This window comes from Papilio polytes, unplaced genomic scaffold (assembly GCF_000836215.1).
Source record: "Papilio polytes unplaced genomic scaffold, Ppol_1.0 DF823731.1, whole genome shotgun sequence".
NCBI lineage: Eukaryota > Metazoa > Arthropoda > Insecta > Lepidoptera > Papilionidae > Papilio > Papilio polytes.
The window spans coordinates 4,213,931-4,232,075 of record NW_013525473.1 but is presented as its reverse complement, the minus strand read 5'-3'; the positions used below and the strand labels follow the sequence as shown (position 1 = coordinate 4,232,075).

Below are 18,145 nucleotides of genomic sequence, written 5' to 3'. Positions count from 1 at the left end.
TTCATAACATAATTTTCTACCGAAGAATAAATTAAATGTAATAGCGTATAAAACTGTAATATAAAGTTAAGTATAACAACATAATATTAATAATACATATGAAATGAATCATAGAAAATCGAGAACAATATCATTATTTAATTAGTAATTTATCACAATAATGACTAAGATAAGAGGAATTACAAAATAATACAAAGAACGTGCATTGAACATTGGTTATTTCGTGTAGCGCACATAATTTTACACAGGATTTTCCTTACACTACACAAAACATCTTTACCGAATTATATTACTACTCCATTCTGTTATTATTCTCTGGTAAATAGTTGCGTACAAAAGCTCTTATCTTGTCACTCTAGTGTTTTTATTGTTGCCTATACTATTTTTAAATTTCTACCGGCAACTGTTTGAAAATGCACTTTTATTTTTATCCCGTCGTGGCGCTCTTTCAAGAACAGCTGCCGCTATCGTAATATCTCGTTTCGCTTTATTTAACACAATACAGTATCCACCAACATAAAAGAGTAACAAACTACATACTTGCGTTTATTAATCGCGCGGGGAAATAACGCCCCATTTCACGTTTTTATAACTTTTTCTTATATTATATCATTTCATATTTTTTAATATTATGATTCACCTAAATTGTATCAATTCCGATGAACGATATAAATATTTACTTACAGTTTTATAGCTCTTTCTAGCAATTTTTAGCCGCGCGGCGAAAAAAAAAACGTCGCAAAAACAAGTGGGAGCTCTTAAACCGGGACGTGGAAGGTACAGTTAATTTTATTATATTAAGATACAATTTGTATGGACAAAAAAATTACAAACGTATAATTAATTTTGAACTAGTATGGAAACAACATCTTTATTATGCTAAATGTTAACCAGATCTCAGACGATGACAAGAATGGAGCGAAGTGGAAGTCTAATCGGGAAACCTCGCCGTATAGGATACGAGCTACAAAGCTAGAAAGAGAGAGTGTAATTAAATATTAAAATTAATCTAACTGTAAATTCATCACATACATTCTAACCGTCTCGTTGAATGAAACGTGCATCTCTAATCGCCGTTAGATAAAGCGGATTCTCAGTAATCAACTCAAGTGAATTTGAATAAGATATCCAAGTCATTTCATAAGACGATTTATTTACATATTCATTAGATGACACTAATTAAAGGTAACATAGAAACTGAACTGCTATCTCTCGTATTACCTGATTGACACGATCTTTGCGTGTGTTTTTATGTATGTCAATTACGTTGTGACTAGTACCGGTTATAGTGCATTTAACACCCCTGGGCGAGGTTACTATGACGCCCTTTTGTACCTGATATATGAATAACAGGCTTAAATGAGAGTTAGTTATTCGTTAACTTTGGCGCCTCTTTCTGTCCTTTCTGCCACTCCATTATAAATGCAGCTTAAACGACTATATAGGCAAATAACGCGTCATTAAATTCGTTTTATAGTGTCATAGGGGTACAGTTAATAGAGTTTTTTTTTTAATTCATTGTCAAAAAATCTCTCAAAACAGAATTCGTAAGTTACGCTTCGAATAGCATTGAAATTATGCTAGTAGGTATACACTTGTTAAATTTCTCAACTTATATAAAACTACATATGTAGTTATGACGTGTTGTATGAGTCAAGAGTCTAGCCTCTAAATGGCCCTTCTTAGATTCCAGTGCAAGGCTCTTATCAAGGTTTTATCTCCATACATAGCATACATTCCTCCGGACATGTTAAGCAAGTTTATCAAAATACAACTCTAGCTAATATAACGTGATTCATAAAAGTATGAACAAAATTTACATGAATTAAATTTCTCCAACTAACGATTATGAGATTTCACTTAGGGTAGGATTCTCATACCAAAGTCACACGAAGAAAGATCACTTAGTGACTGAGACCTACATCGTATAAAAAAAATTCAGCTCTCATTGTCTTTCTGTCTCTGTTACTAAGATCTTACAAACCACGCAACGGTTTACAATGCAGTTTTTTATATAGATTTTTTTTATAACATAAGGTGGCAAACGAGCAAGCGGCCACCTGAATCCGCCAAAATGGCGAAGCGACCAATACCCATACACCTCCGCAATTGCAAATGCGTTGCCTACTCTTATCCGACGGAGGAGGAGACGCACATGAGGAGGATATTTCCCCTTCCTATGCATCTCCTCCACCGTCAATTCCACATCCCGTTCCCATCCTCTCCTTATAAGAAAAGGCTGGTTAAGAGAAAAAGACTTAAATTAGGCCTCCGGCAAGAGACAGTTTAAGACATGTATTCTACTGTGATGTAATTGTATTATTTGCGCTTTCACTGTAAATTACAATAAATAACTACTAGGTAGATCAGACGTTAAATAAGATGAACAACTATCGCCCAACAGTTGTGCGATTGTCAAATTTATCTCTACCAATTCAACTGTTTAGTTGCACAACTAAAAATCATGTAGTGTGCGCCCAATAAACTCATAGGAATCAAAGATAAACTAAACAGTTTTGCGATTGTTTAGTCAAAGTTGTGCGAGAGCTTTTAAACTCAAACTTCAAAACTTTAAACTTCAAAACACATGGTCGGAGAGCTAGTAGCAGTATAAACCTTTTTATGTACTGACGGGATAAGTTAAGAATTACAGTTGTATAGTGGGAATGAAATACAAAAGAGCATAAATCGTGATAATACGAGCAGTAAAGTTAATTGAAGACGGCGGCACTCACCGCTCCTGTCATCAAAGGAGACCGCCTTACTGGTGGAGGAGGGGTTAGATTGTTATTTAACTTTGTACATCAAGTAAAACGTATTTAAAGTAATTAATTTCTTTTAAATAAAGACAATTATACTGTATTATTTCGTTAATGTATTATGAAATACAATCTCACAAAATTTATTTTGTTCTTGCATATGTTATCCTTTGATTTATAAGTGATTTTTTTAAGTTACTTTAATAAGTGCTCTAAGAATTTCTACATAGACTTTATATTAAAAGTCAAGTATCAATTATTAATCATGTCGAGTCGTTTTTTCTTTTTAAAACTTGTAAGTTATTCTATTATTTATATTTATAATTACCAAAAAATATCACACTTATTCTCACTGCCTTCAAATCTCTGACCCACTGAACCTACCGTCTAAAGATGAATGCTAACATCAAATATATTTCTGACGCGACGATTACGTAGTCATTATAATAGGAAGTGTCTAATATTTTATACAAATAAAGATTATATTAAATTATGACGATAAGCAATATAAAAGCAAATAGTCACGTATACGTTAAATTTCACACAAAGAGCTAGAAATCCGTTTGGCACAGACATAGTTCTTTTGTTTGACTACGTCGAGATTCAAGGAAGAAAATTAATAATATAATATTTGTAAACTTGGCAACCGCAACGATTGTAGTACACACAAAAATGGCAATGACGCGTTTACTGTTACTTATCTAAAACTAGCTTTCGCCTGCGACTCCGTCCGCGGGGAATTAAAAAAAAAGTGAGTATCTTATGTTCGTTCATGCTATCCTCTAAATCTATACTGAATTTCATCGAAATTAGTTCAGCCGTTTAGCTTATATACTCTTACAAACATCCATCCATCCATCTAAACTTTCACATTTGTAATATTAGTATGAAGTATGATATACAACTATTACAAGGTGTGGTATTCAACATAAATATTGTTACAGACTTTAATACGTTTTATTCAACTACATAATAATGTTTTATTTTAAAGAGTAGATATTTCTCATTGATTTCTTTGAATGGATAATTTGTATGCGAACTTAGAAGCAATCCTAAAAGGCATAGCGAACGTTTTGTTTAAATGTAAATAAGTTAAGACAATGGCGTTTTAACATGTCAATACGAAAGCCGGCGGCATTTCAGTTATCTAAAATCTTAGTATACTTTGTATTTAATACGAGATAAAATTTTAGTATGCATGTTATCAGATTTGAACTTCAATCATTACGTTTGTTATTAATTTCAAACTCTATACCTAACCTATAAGTTATTAAAGTGACCTCGAAGTTCAAATATCTTAGGTTATGAAATTATCTCTTTATGATTCAAACACCTGTTCACTATTTATGTGGCCAATGCTGAACTTGACCAATAATTCACTGAGATATAAATTTTAACATTACTATGTTATATAATGTTAGTAATCTGTGGTAAACTCTATGCGGTTAAATGTAGTGTAAACGATTGTATGTTCAAACTCCGAGTTCGAGCCTGTTCTACCAAATTGTAAATTGAAAACAATCCAACGTGTATAATATGAGATGAAAATATCGGATTTTGTTACCTTATCTGACAGTGTCATATTGAAGCTATCTGACTCTCTATCAGCCAGTGCTGGGACAGGCTCTTAGTTATTGGAATTAAAAGCAAAATAATTTACATCAGACTTAAGCAGGTTTAAAAGACTTGAGCTAACAATTTACCAAAGAACAAAAGCTGAAAACAAGCTAAAAAAGAAACAGGTCACCAGAAACATTTTATTAATTAGGAGTAAACTTCGAATAAATCAGTGTATCATCTAGAAATACAAGATTTTTGTGCCTATAAATTTAAATAAATTGTAAATGTAATAGTTCATATCTCCTTAACATGTTTAGTTTGCAAAGGTAGTGCAGACACTAAATAACAGATTGTGTTAAAACTTTAGACTTAATGTGTATGTGAATAAAGTCCAAATTTAATCTCGACGAAATCGAAGCAACATCGTCAGTGCACTATACGATGTTTTCACCAACTGAAACAAAAGTTTTTTTTTATCGACGTCTAACAAATATCGTCTTACAAGACGAGCCGCACCCAGAGTCCTTAATTGATAGCCATCGAAGCAAGTAGGTTAAGTCTATCAACACTAAGGGACGATTTAATTAACCTTAAAATTACCGTGACAATGACGAATGCGGTACGAAATCTTTCTCAGAATTACACTATCAGCGGTAGAGAGTTAAAAAAAAACGTTACAAAGAAATCATGTCATTACCACTTCATACACGTGTCTTATTTAAACGACGACTCATTTTGATATCCGATCGCTAATGAAAGTGTTGCACGCAAACTCAATATTTGCAAAAAAATACAAACACGACTCAAGGCTAACAAAGAAATATTAAAATTATTTCTTGTACAAATACCATCAAATGGAATATTAATACTTTACTTACACCAGCTACTTAGCATATAAGTAATCACTTAGCATCGTTATAATTTTATTGACTTAGTTCATATAATACTGCCTTCTAACAATGTAAGATGAAAATTATCTAGCTAGATTTGAATTTGTTAATTTTAGCACAGGTCTCCTCATTATCATCGTTCTTGTTACCATCACTATCATTATCATCGGATTATTCCCAACCGTCACTCCGATCTGTCGCCACGTGGGGACAGAAGAGTATAAAAAGTTTCATCCCTCCCAACTTTTAGTCCCATTATCACCAATAATAATGACAGATGGAACCGTTAAGAAATAAAATAAGTTACAACTGTCCCCTCGTCGCAGAGAGTGACGAATGAATCTTTTTAGTCTCATCTGTCCCCACGCGGGGACAGAGTGGGGTGACGGTTGGGAATAATCCTTATCATCGTCACCATCACCATCTTCATCATCAATACATCATGTCAATGTCCTAGTCAAGTTGCATCCATCACTGCTGAACTGGTCTAGTTCAATGTATTTCACATTTCTTATTTACATACATTAGCATATGATGCCAATGACAGGTCATACATTCCTCCGGCTGTGAGGACCAGAGGTTTATTAGCTCTAGTGAAGACCAGGAGTAGAGTAGACCGGACGCCAGGGATGGAAGCCAGGCCACGTTCCCATCCAGAACAGTACACTGTAAAACCAATACCCTCGCTCTGAAAACAAAAGCAATGAAACTGCCAGTTAGTGTAATAAATATACTTATATTACACTATGGTTGTTAGGAAGTTGAAAGGGGGATTTGTTCTAAATTTTCAACTATTACCTGTATGGATATTTCTTCACACCAACGGCAAAGAATATACAGTACAACCATGTTGTATCCAAGATAGAAAAACGCCATCAGCGATTTAGTTAAGTTTACTGAAACGGACTGCAAAAGAAATGCAACTTAAAAATAATTAGAGAGCATTCATTTGTTTTACCGTTAAAAAAATCTGACGTGTAAAATGGATGATATTATGCATTGCAGAATTAAGATGTTCTTTGAATATAGCTTTAGTTTTAGCCAAGAAGAAGTATGAAGCAATAATAGATTTATTGTGTTTCTTTCAAAGTAACCACCACCATAACTCACCATGACAATTTGGTAGCCTATAGCACAGATCAATACTGTGCTTGTTGCCAGGTGTCCTAGCATTGGACCACTTAATATTTCACGAAGATCCAGCGTATTACTAAAAAATCAATAAAACACAAATCTTATATTACTGATAATACAGAGGAATACAGGACACGTAAAAGTCACTTACTTTAAAATAAATCTATGTTGGTTGATCAAGTCCCTAAGTCGTTTTCTAATTCTATATTGAAATCTTTCGTCGTCCAACAATTGAGTTTCTGTCATCCCTAAAATTACAAAACACGTAGCAAATTATGCCAACAGAGTACACGAAGATATGAGGATTGGTGGTACCAATAGCTTGAGATTTTCTGATTAATAAATACTATGGAAATGTAACAAAAGCAAAGATAATTGTAAAGCAGGGTTTAATAATTTTGAATCTGAGAAGATTCCAAAACAAAAGAGTACCTTTAAAGTCTTCCGCACAATCACTCAATACATTAGTAAAACAATCCTGTAACACCGCAAATTGGCACAATAGTTGCATCAAGTAAACCTGAATGAGAATATCATACACCATCACGAAGTACGATACGTAAGTAAACATTACCACTACCGTTGTGTAGACTATTGAATATGTAGAGGGGTCGGTGTAATCAAATGGCAAATAAACAGGCACCATCAAGTTATAGTCAATATCGTCCATAAAAGGATACCCATACCTGAAAAATTATAGTCTATGTGTGTCAAGGGGCTAATAAACCAATAAGTATAGGTAAACTTAAAAAAATTTGGTTACATCATTGATGCTTGTAAATAATTTTGAAGATTTGTCTTTTTGCTTGTATTGAAATAACTTAAAAACTACTTGGGCTATTTCAAAAATTCTGTCAACATTAAAAAGCTACATTATCAGTGAATAACATAGGCTATATCTTTTACTATTTTTAATTTTACTCGAGCGAAGTCGCGAGCACCAGCTAGTCTACAATTAAGTTGACACCACCTAAACATGTTATAATGTGAAAATAATGCATATTGAATACTTTATCCATCAATTTTAATGTAAAATTAAACCACATTTTTTAGAAATGAAATCTTACCAAGCAACTAGGGTACAAGTCCCGAGCCTCAAAAGAATCATTAAATACGTTCTATTTCTTTTAACCCACACATCCACTATTTTCCTCCTCGCTTCATTAGATATGTCAAAACTCGGTGATTCCATTGCCGATGCTAAAATTCTGAAGGTTTTGCGGTATTTAATCTGTGAAAACAATGTACATGTTTCGTATTTTTTTAATTCCCAAACTTCCATAACGAAGAGTACGAATAAAATCATTAAAAGTGCGAAGTGATAAAATATTAGGTCATCATTTATTTAACCAACCGTAAACATAAATAAATTAAAAAAGTACTATATCATATAATCACATACATCCTCTTTTAATTTTATTACAACAATTTGATTAATCGGCGAATGTAACATTTCACTACATAATTCCCAATCAGAATAACGGCATTCGAACTTCGCAAATTAAGTTGATTCCCCTTCGATAAATTATGCAATTAACATCAATGAAAGGGGCCTTTGTGTTGCTTGTCCGAGGACCGAGTGGACCGTATGAAGATTGGAGTAACGGTATACCTTGATTGCGTTCACTCGCTCGTTATGACTATATTCCTTATAGTCTCCTTTGAACGGATTAATACTCTAAGATCTAGTACTTTACAGTATTCGGCAACCATCCTATTTTTTAAGAGTTACGCAAATTTAAGAGTTACGCAACATTTATCGTTATCATAGTAACAATTTCCATAAACCTTTAGAAGATAACATTTTACTTCAGATTTTAGAAGACGCGGTACTAAAGAGACACTTACCGAAGAATACTGTAGGGTCTGGTTGGTGAAATGATATGACGACCACGAGAGGTTGTAAATGGTTACTTAAGTATTTTACTGCAGTTTTAAATAGGAAATCTAAACTAAAAGGTACCCTCTGTGACCATATAGTTCTTTATATTGAGCCTTCTTTTAACTTTAACGGCCTTCAGATAGTGAGGTGAAAGAAGTAAAGTCCAGTATATTTATAAATTATTAGCGACTCCGTCCGCGTAGTATAAAAAAAACAAAAGTTAGTAGCCTGTGTGTTCTTCCAGACTATCCTCTACATCTATACCTAATTTCATCGAAATCCGTTCAGTCGTTAAGTTTACAAACTCTAAGAAACATCCATCCATCTAAACTTTTGTATTTATTGAAATATGATTATGTGATAAAATACTCATACATATTATATTAGTCGTAATAAATACATTCTCACCATGTTGCGATACTTAAAAAGTGAGCTGAACTGAATAAAAGTTGCATTTATGCTTTCAGTGGCCACGTCAACGGTCCATGTTATGTTGAACATATACCATATCTCTCCGAAAACTATAAGCATAATAAATAGCTTTACTATGCTACTGTATATAAAATATCCTACGCTATTTTCAACTGTCGACAACCCTGAAAATAATGTTTATATATTCGAAGGAAGAAAGTAGCGCCAGTGGTGGAGAAATTGAGAAGCAAAAGGTTAGCATAGTATGGACATGTTATGCGACAAGACGATGGGGACATAAACCAGAAATTGTTAAGATTGAATGTGGATGGCTACAAAGATAGAGGAAGACCGAAGAAAGTATGGATTGTGTGAAAAAGGATATGCTTAAGAAAGGAGTGGATTCAGATATGATGGCCGATAGAGATGTATGGAAGAGCAGCACATACTGTGCCGATCCTCCGTAAGGATAATGGCAAGTAGATGATGATAATCGAAGGAAGAAATAAGTTTTTTTTTATGACTTTATCTTCTCAGAATAAAAAAAAATATCAGTTTAGGTTACTTACGCACATATAAACTTATTTCTAGTAACAGTCCATTTAAAATAGATCCAGCCGTTTTTAAGATAACTCCGAATGCGGTTTTGCACAGACACTTTTCATATTGGATTTTCGTTGAAAGTAATGCAAAAATATCATTTTATGTTTTTTGCAGACCATTTTCATCAATTGTATAGATTGTATGATTCTACACGTGGATTAAATCTCGTACTAAAAATACTTCTTAGCCCCTATCTTTTATTTATTTTCATCAATCAAGAACAGTCTTAACTCTTCCTTAAGTGTTTTTTGCAATTAATTGTCTAGTGAATTTCAACCTTTTATCAATTGAAGATAAAAAATAAGTACTTTATTTTTTCTAAACTAATGTATTCAAATTTACTTTTATTTATCAATTCCCTTAATAAAAAACATCGATAATTTATATAGAAGATCTTTTTTCTTAAATTACCTGTGACATAAACAATTCTGTATATAGTTTCAAAGAATCTTGTCTCCAGTTTGCCGCTAGAACATTCTAGAGCCTTGTTTTGTGTCAGTTTATTCCAGAGATGGGTGATGAACGTCATTTTGTCGCGAAGGGTCAACTTGTAATGTCTAATTATCAATCTTTCCCTTTACTGAACGGCTACCTATTAATTGTCGGATACAAAGTCTTTAATGATCCGAGAATTAATTACAATTCACGTTTCCATTCTTCGTTACGATACGATTTGTACTCATGCATCGTACGTTATTCACGTGTACTTATTTTCTCCATTAATTAAGTTTTTATCCCTTCCTTTTTTTAAGCCAATTGTGGTTCCATTTCTATTACACATTTCTTCACATTTTCATATTTCACTATAATCTTACTGATATTAAAAATGCGAAAATTTAGATAGATGGATGGATGGATAGATGTTTGTAGTCTTAAAGTGCTGAAAAGATAACGATAAAATTTGGCATAGATGTAGACGACGGTCAGGAAGAACACAGAAGCTACTTATTTTGCTTTTTTAATTACACGCGGACGGAGTCGCAGGCGAAAGCTAGTTTGTTAATAATCGTCAGTGAATGGAAGTAAGTCACATTTCAAAGAGATTATCATATATTATTTTCACATTAGCATTGTGTTTAAAATTTCATTAAAGTGTTCAAGCAGCGTTTAAATATCGCTTATCATTTTACTAAGGAATTATTTACAAAGAGTAAGCGCGATTTAACGCTTGTTGGCGTCTTTCAAATTTAATGGCATGTTAATTAAACTTAAATTACAATTAATAAAATATATTTTGTATCTTATTTTGACTTTTAAATTATAAAATATTTTTTATCTTTTGTTAACGACATCGTCGGCACGAAAATATAAATAGTAGCGTACAGTTCTCCAAGATTATGATCTACATCTATGTACATATGTAGAATTTCTAAGAAATATGATGAGCCGTTCTGCAGATGCCTTTTAACAAACATCCATTAATCTAAACATTCGCATTTATAACATCGCTAGCTTTCGGCCGCAACTCCGTCTGCTTGGAAATAAAAAGTGAGTAGCCTATGTGTTCTTCCAGACTATCCTTTACATCTATGCTAAATTTTATCGAGATCTGTCAAGCCGTTTAGGCTACAAAAATCTATCCATCCATCTAAACTTTCGCATTTATGATATAAGTAAGATTAGTAAGAAGTAAGATTGTAGTTAATAACTTTAGTGAGCACATTCCTACGTTTACAGCTGCACTGACACTTAGGGTTATCCTTAGTGGCCTTTAAACTGTCCTCAGTTAGATTCCTTTTATATTTGAAAACTTATCGAATGCGTCCAGTAACGAAAGTGTTGTTTATTCTTAGAACAGTCAGACACAAGGGGATATGTGTCATACAAGCTCCTTTCGTAATTAGCCGACATGTCGGATCCATTTATCGTTGTACACTCAACTGCATAAATTCATACATCTACTTTAGAAATTTGAATAGGCGTTCGTTTTAAAAGTAATGTATGCAATTATCCGGCAATATGTATATATGGTCGAAAAAATACGGAAAGACCTGATTTACATGTCTTTTAAACCGAAAGAGTAAAAGTAGAAGTTTCTATAGCTTGGTAAATGTATATTTTTGCAGCTGACTGTACTTAAATTACGCATTAACGCATCACGCATGTTACAATAAACTAGGACTAATTGGTGATGGGTAGATGTGCAAATGCAAGAAATCTCTCTTCATCTGGAGCTTATCAAGATTGAAAGAAGGTATTCGTAACATCGTTGAGAAAATTCATATTAGATATGTGCAGTTAATATATCGAATAACATTAATAAGTCTCATACAAATTTTGTAGATGTCATTACGAATACTTTCTCGCATATTTTCGAAGTAGGCCCCCATCTTAATTAAGGTGAAAGAATCTAGAGTAAGATAGAGATTTTTATATATAATTTTACTAAAAAAATACTGTACTTAGTAAAACACGTTAATTGTCCGTAAGAACGTGGCCTTTACGCTTTATGGAGACAAATTGCCAAGGAATTATTTAATTTGGTGCGTTTAACACAGTTCAACACTTGTGGTTAACAGTTTAATCTCAAACACATGTATGTGAAGACTACATACTTGATAAAATCCCAATGTTTTTATACAAATAATTATCTTTAAAAGTCAGAGCGGGAACATATAGTAGCAAGCACACTTGCATACTAGTTACTTGGACGTGCCAGCTGCAACTGGCAACAACTGACAATCAAGTTGCTTGCACGACTTTTGATTTTGTATCAGCTAGAGGCATACGAGGTATGGGACTATGGTAAGAAGATCGACACTGACTTCTCCTGTCTCGTATGATCTAGTAAACTGGTATGCAAGCTACTATTCTATTACTGGAAAGCGTATTCCCGCCTTTAGTTAAATAATATTTAATTGATATATCCTGGTCATCTATTACATTGTTTAGTAACTAAATTGCCTATAATACTGAGTTATAAAGCTATTAAGAACTCGTAACGAAATTCTGTTTGTCTAAGTATATTGCATGTAAAAACATACAATTCGGTACGATGTCAGGGTTTCGAGGTATGTTTAGATGGTAGATAAAATACCATTACTTAAATTGCTAAGTAAACTCGTTATTTTTTTATCAAGATCAAAAAGTAAGATAACGACTTCCGGGGTGTTATATCTTGCCATGTATTTAAGAACAATTTACAGAAAAAAAAATTGTTACATTAAACTTTCTATAGAAAGCTTTTCTTACGAATATTTGGCTTTTTTTAATGTATCTGTTCTCTGTACTGAGGTAAACTGTATCTCATGTTCATTGCATGTAAAAAAATATTATCATCATATTTAGTACTTGGTTATGAATCCTTATACGTTGAAATTGAATATCATGTCAAGGTCGTATCTACCACATGTCACACAATTACACCAGTCATAGTATATTCAAGGTCTCCTATGACGAAAAGAAGCTGCATATGGTCTTACTAATTGGCCTTGTTTGGTACAAACTACTAACCATAGACAAACATATCACTCTTAAATTCATATAATATATTCTACAATATAGAGTAACCAGTATCTTTCAGCCGCGATTCAAAAAACAAAAAAAAAACAGAAGAAAGTAGCCTACGTGTTCTTCCAGACTATCCTTTACATCTATGCTAAATTTTATCTAGCCTTTTGGGCTACAAACTCTAGCAACAATCCATCCATCCTTCTAAATTTTGCCATTTATTTAGTAAGATAATAAATAAGATTATTAATACACTATTTAACAAATAATTGAAAAAGTTAAACATTGCAATAGCTGGCACGTATGAAATTCGACTTTTATCTGTTATTTAGTGTAACTACTTGTAGTCTTATGAACTATAGACATGACACGAAAATAATGTTAAAACACAATTTCTTAATAAATATTTCAATAGACAATACTAACTTTCGAAAACACAACTCGAACACTTACGTAGCGACAAAGTTCCAGCACATGGCAATAGCAAGGTAACTTGAGGCACAAAGTGCTTTAACTTGGTTACAGCTGCTTCGTAGAAACTTGAGCGCAAAAGTTATACAACAATATCTCACTAACTTATGTTCAATTAGCAGATGAAACAGTATTTATTTACGTTATAACATTGTTAATATTGATAATGCAAAATGTGAAGAATAATAGCCAACAAAAAAAAAATGTTCAAAATACATTTAAAAGCAATCGGGAAAATGTGTCAGATTTTAAATACCTAAACTTTTTTTTTCCAATAATATATTTGAGTCACGTTTTTTATCAAGGCCAGGTTATCACGTATCAAATTCTTTTACAGTCAGTAAATGAATATATTTAAGTAGCAGCCTAACAAAATATCTTCCTCGCCATAAAGTCCGTCGCTATTAAAGAACCCAAATTTTATAGTACGTAATAAAACGCCAAGGCAGCTTTTGACTTTCTAGAAAATAACCATAAAATAGGACTTAAAATAATCTAATTTAGATCGATGTAAAGATACATTTAATTCTTGTCACTTCACAAATCTAAATTAAGTAAAAGTAATAAGTTTATTTTTTAATTAAGATAAATACAGAAAGCAACTGTTTGTTACTTCTATATATTTGTAAGTCTACATTCTTATTTATTGGTATGTTTCTTACATCATTGAAATATTTCCACACACGTCAAGGGGAAATGGTAAAATGTAAAGAAAGGTAATGACGTATTCAATCTTGAAAGCGAAGCAAAACAGTCAGCATGCTGTAGGAAGTTTTCATCAACTGCAAACAAAATTACAAATAACCACCAACGTTACGAAAACATGACACAACAATAATTTCTCAAAAACCCATTTTTCAGAATAATACATTTTGGAAATGAATTTTAAAGTTTCGACATTAAATCTCTCTCCCTCTCTCTCTCTATCTCTCTCTCGCTCTCTCTCTCATTAAGTCTCATACATTTGTAAGCAATTTACAACAATTGAAGTTAAAATATTCATTTGTTTGGCAAATATTTCTTAATGTCAATTTGCTACCTGAATTTATTTGGTATATGATATATATTAGTTATTTTTTATCAAAAGTTCTTACCGTAGTGAACGTGACAAGTGACAGGTCAAAGAATCCACCAGCTGACAGCGCGAGCGACTTCTGAGCACGTGCAATAACGAGCATAATCCTTGGACGAACTCCTCGCATGAGCGCGACACCGGACTCCCAATTAGAGCAGTATACTGCATTACTGATGTTTTCACTCTACAAACGTAAAAGAGACAGATTTTAAAAAGATAGTGGAACTTTCATTAAAGAACTTGATAAATATGTATTTACTAGCTTACTCCGACCGTGTAGAATTAAAAAAAAACAAAGGTGAATAGCCTATATATCCTTCAAGACTATACTCTACATCTATACAAGATTTAATCCAAATCCGTTCAGCCGTTTAGGCTACACGCTCTAACAAACATCCACCCATCTAAACTTTCTCAATTCTATTAGTTAGACTAGTAAGATTAGCACTGATTAAAAATATTTCCCAGTTAACCCTTGAATTATAATTTATTTTATCTCTGAGAAGAGTACATTGCAGTTAACCTTCTATAAGTGGAATCTTCATTGAAAAGGTTTGCTGAATAACATTCAATGTACAAGATCAATCGAAATCATAACAAATTGATATTAAACCACCAAGTTGGATCAATCAGAATCAACATTACATCATTAACGAGTGTACTTTGAATATCAATCGTGGAAATTGGGATGAATTTGTATTTTCGTATTAATTAAAAAAGGTCAAAGGCGAGGGTTACGTTCAAAATAACATCTGACCTGAAACTTAATTTCATCGCACCATCGACAGAATATAAACAATTCGAACACGTTGTAACTTAAATACAGCAGGCTTGCCAAAAATTTTGTTATGCTCATTTTCACCGTCTGTAATTGAGAATGTATTTCATTAATTTACAAAAGCTTTTATGATCTCGCTAATGGATAACCTTGTAAATATACGTCGTATTGTAATACGAACGAAACTATTCACGGACACATCTTGCATATTAAGATTGATTCGTCATTAATAATGTTGCAACAATTTGGAAAATTCTACACTCTTTGAGAAAATCAAGTTACATCAAGGAAACTAAACCCGTGATAGATGAAGTCTCAAAGGCTAGTAGGTAGTGGTCCAATAATTGTCTACAGATTATACTTTAATGGAACTCCATCACCCCTAGCGCGATTACCTAGAACTACTTTTGTATCATTGAGTTTAAATCATTTTTTTATTGAAAGAAGACAAATATGAATATAGAATACTAGCTGTTGCTCGCACTCGCATGCAATTAAAAAGTAAAACATACTGTTGTAGCCTTTGTTACTCCCAGATAAATTATCTTTCTAATGGTGAAAGAGTTTTTGAAATCGACTCAGTAGTTTTTGCGTGGACCAAATACAAAAATTCAAATCTTTCCTCTTTATAATAAAAGTATAGAAGTATAGATAACTACTTATTTGTAGAGTTACAATATAAAATTAGTCATAAATCCATTCATACCAATGCAACTTGATATCCAGCAAGACAAATGAGCATACCACTGGAGGCGAGCTGACACAGCATCGGCAAACTCAATGTGTTCCTCAGCTTCATTGAATTCCTTTAACGTTAAATTTTCAGACAACAAAAAACACATTATTATTCCTTATAGCTTCTTCCCCTTACTGACGTGAAAAGAGCTAAATAGCCTATGAGATCCGTTGGAAGGAATTATCTTCTAACATCCATCTAAACTTTCATATTTATAATATTAGTAAGAGTTGGTAAGAAATTAGATGTAATGTAAAATGTAAACTTACTTTAAAATAAATTTATGCTGATCTATAAGATTGTCAAACCTTTTTAAATACTTCATCTTGAATTTGTTATTAAGATTTAACTTTTTATGACCAAGGCCTGGAACAAAACAAGTGTTTACTTCTGAATTTAGATTCTTATATCTTGATCGTTTGTTTATTTCTTTAGTGTAATAACATCAAAATTTCTTGTTCATTTACCTTTGTAAGAACAATCCGTCACAATGTTCTCAAAACAGTTCGCTAGCACAGCGTATTGGCAGATAAGATGTATCAAATGTGCTTGCATTATTATATCATTCGTCATAACGAAGAATCCTATTTCATTGAAAGCCAGAACCGTTGCGAGGTAAGTAGGAGGATATAGGGTGGGATTCCGAAAGTCATAGGGCAGCCGCATTGTTACAACCAGATTGTATTCCACGCCGTCTACTAATGGGTAGACATACCTGTAAATATATATTGTATTTACATGTAAACTATTATTCACCCATTGTTGAAAATAAAGTATAATTCAAAATAAAAAAAAAACAAATTAGGTTTAGATTTATGAATTTCTTCTCCATGTTAATTTAATCTCTGTCAAATTTCGCGTTCACCCTTTACCTTCCTAAAAAAGAATTGTTTACTTTACGTATTAGTCTAAGGGCCTGTCCCACCACTAGTTGAAAGAGGCTCAGATAGCTTAAAAGTGACCGTACAAAAATCCGATACATACAGTACCAAAATCCGATATTTCCATCGCATATTTTATACGTTGGATTGTTACGAAGAAATGTGGGACAGGCCCTAAGCTTACTGTATATTTCTTTAAGATGGATGGAATTTTAGAACTGTACGGTTCAACACAATTCTATGTTCACATAATGTCTTATGAAATTATCTATTTCCTACAAGTCTTCTGGTATTAACGGACAGTAACCTCATGACAAGCTTTGCTCGGTCAACTATGATTTTAAACATTTTTGTTAACAAAATTAAATTGTTTATTACCATATAGATAACGTGCACATTCCTAATGTAAGCAGTAATTTCAAATACTTCTCGTTTTCAGATGCCCAAAAATCGACAAGTCTTTTCCTTTCCTTAGTCGATACATCGAAGTTCGCAACTTCTGTGGAAGCTGCCAGTTTCTTGTAGAACAACTTATTAGAAGCCTTGAAATTTATAAATTGCGATTAACAAACTGATAATTATGTTATTTGTATAGATTTAATATTGTAAGCATATTTACCATATTCCTATATCTATAGACAGCAATGATATGAATAATAGTCACATTTATATTGGCAATAATTCCATCTAGACTGTCCGTTTCGCTCACCAGGTTCCAAATTTCGGCGCAAATAAATAAACCAATAATTGTTTTAATAATTCTACTATAAATAGCATAGAAAATACCACATTCGAATGTGGAAAGACCTGTAAGAGACCATAATTAGCTTTTTGTTTTTCAACCTTCATTTGTTTATCAACAAATATTTGTTTATTGAATTTCGGTCATCTGATCAATTAAGACATTCCATATTGAGTATACGGTAACAACAAATAAGGAATGGTTAACACTGATTAGAATTTAGGGAGACCTTGATTTTATGTACTTTATGCTTACAAAACACTGTGGATACTGTTCAGATAAAGTACTAAAAATAACCTTAAAAATCCCAATGATGTATTGAATATTTCATAACAACGAAACAGTCAAGAAAACTGTTTAGTTTTAATACCAGCTGTAATATAAATGATACTTTAGCGACAAAATAAAAGAAAAAACTAATAAAATAAATGTAATGGAACAATAAACAGAAATAAATTATCTAAAAGTACTTTTATTAATAATTTAATTTTACCAGTGATATAAACAAGTCTATATGTAGTTTCGAAAAATGCTTTTTCCAATTTCCCGCACGACTTCAAAGCTTGGGTCGGTGTTAGTTTTATCCATGCAAATTTTAACACGTCCATTGCTTACGTTCATCAATAAAACTACCTACGTTATGTCCACAGTTTAAACATACACAAATGTATATTTAAAAGCCTTTAGTGCAAATATTTCATGTTTACATTCGTATTGACATAACGGAATACGGTTGGATATTTTCTGATAAATACAATACGTAATTTCTGTCA

The 18,145-nt window shown here is 32.5% G+C and overlaps 2 protein-coding genes across 2 annotated transcripts; both read right to left on the bottom strand.

Moving 5' to 3' along the window:
• Positions 1 to 4,716: 4,716 nt before the first annotated feature.
• On the bottom strand, positions 4,717 to 9,768 carry LOC106103497 (odorant receptor 13a-like). Its single transcript, XM_013283275.1, has 9 exons — positions 9,651 to 9,768; positions 8,634 to 8,821; positions 7,411 to 7,574; positions 6,776 to 7,029; positions 6,495 to 6,591; positions 6,320 to 6,419; positions 6,008 to 6,115; positions 5,733 to 5,897; positions 4,717 to 4,773 (listed from the first exon to the last, which is right to left on the bottom strand). Exons 1-9 carry the CDS (start codon positions 9,766 to 9,768, stop codon positions 4,717 to 4,719), a joined length of 1,251 nt encoding a protein of 416 aa, XP_013138729.1.
• A 4,084-nt stretch (positions 9,769 to 13,852) lies between these two features.
• LOC106103494 (odorant receptor 13a-like) lies at positions 13,853 to 18,145 on the bottom strand. Its single transcript, XM_013283274.1, has 10 exons — positions 17,866 to 18,145; positions 17,250 to 17,437; positions 17,009 to 17,172; positions 16,217 to 16,464; positions 16,138 to 16,178; positions 16,019 to 16,083; positions 15,720 to 15,819; positions 14,993 to 15,100; positions 14,255 to 14,419; positions 13,853 to 13,942 (listed from the first exon to the last, which is right to left on the bottom strand). Exons 1-10 carry the CDS (start codon positions 17,978 to 17,980, stop codon positions 13,889 to 13,891), a joined length of 1,248 nt encoding a protein of 415 aa, XP_013138728.1. The 5' UTR covers positions 17,981 to 18,145; the 3' UTR covers positions 13,853 to 13,888.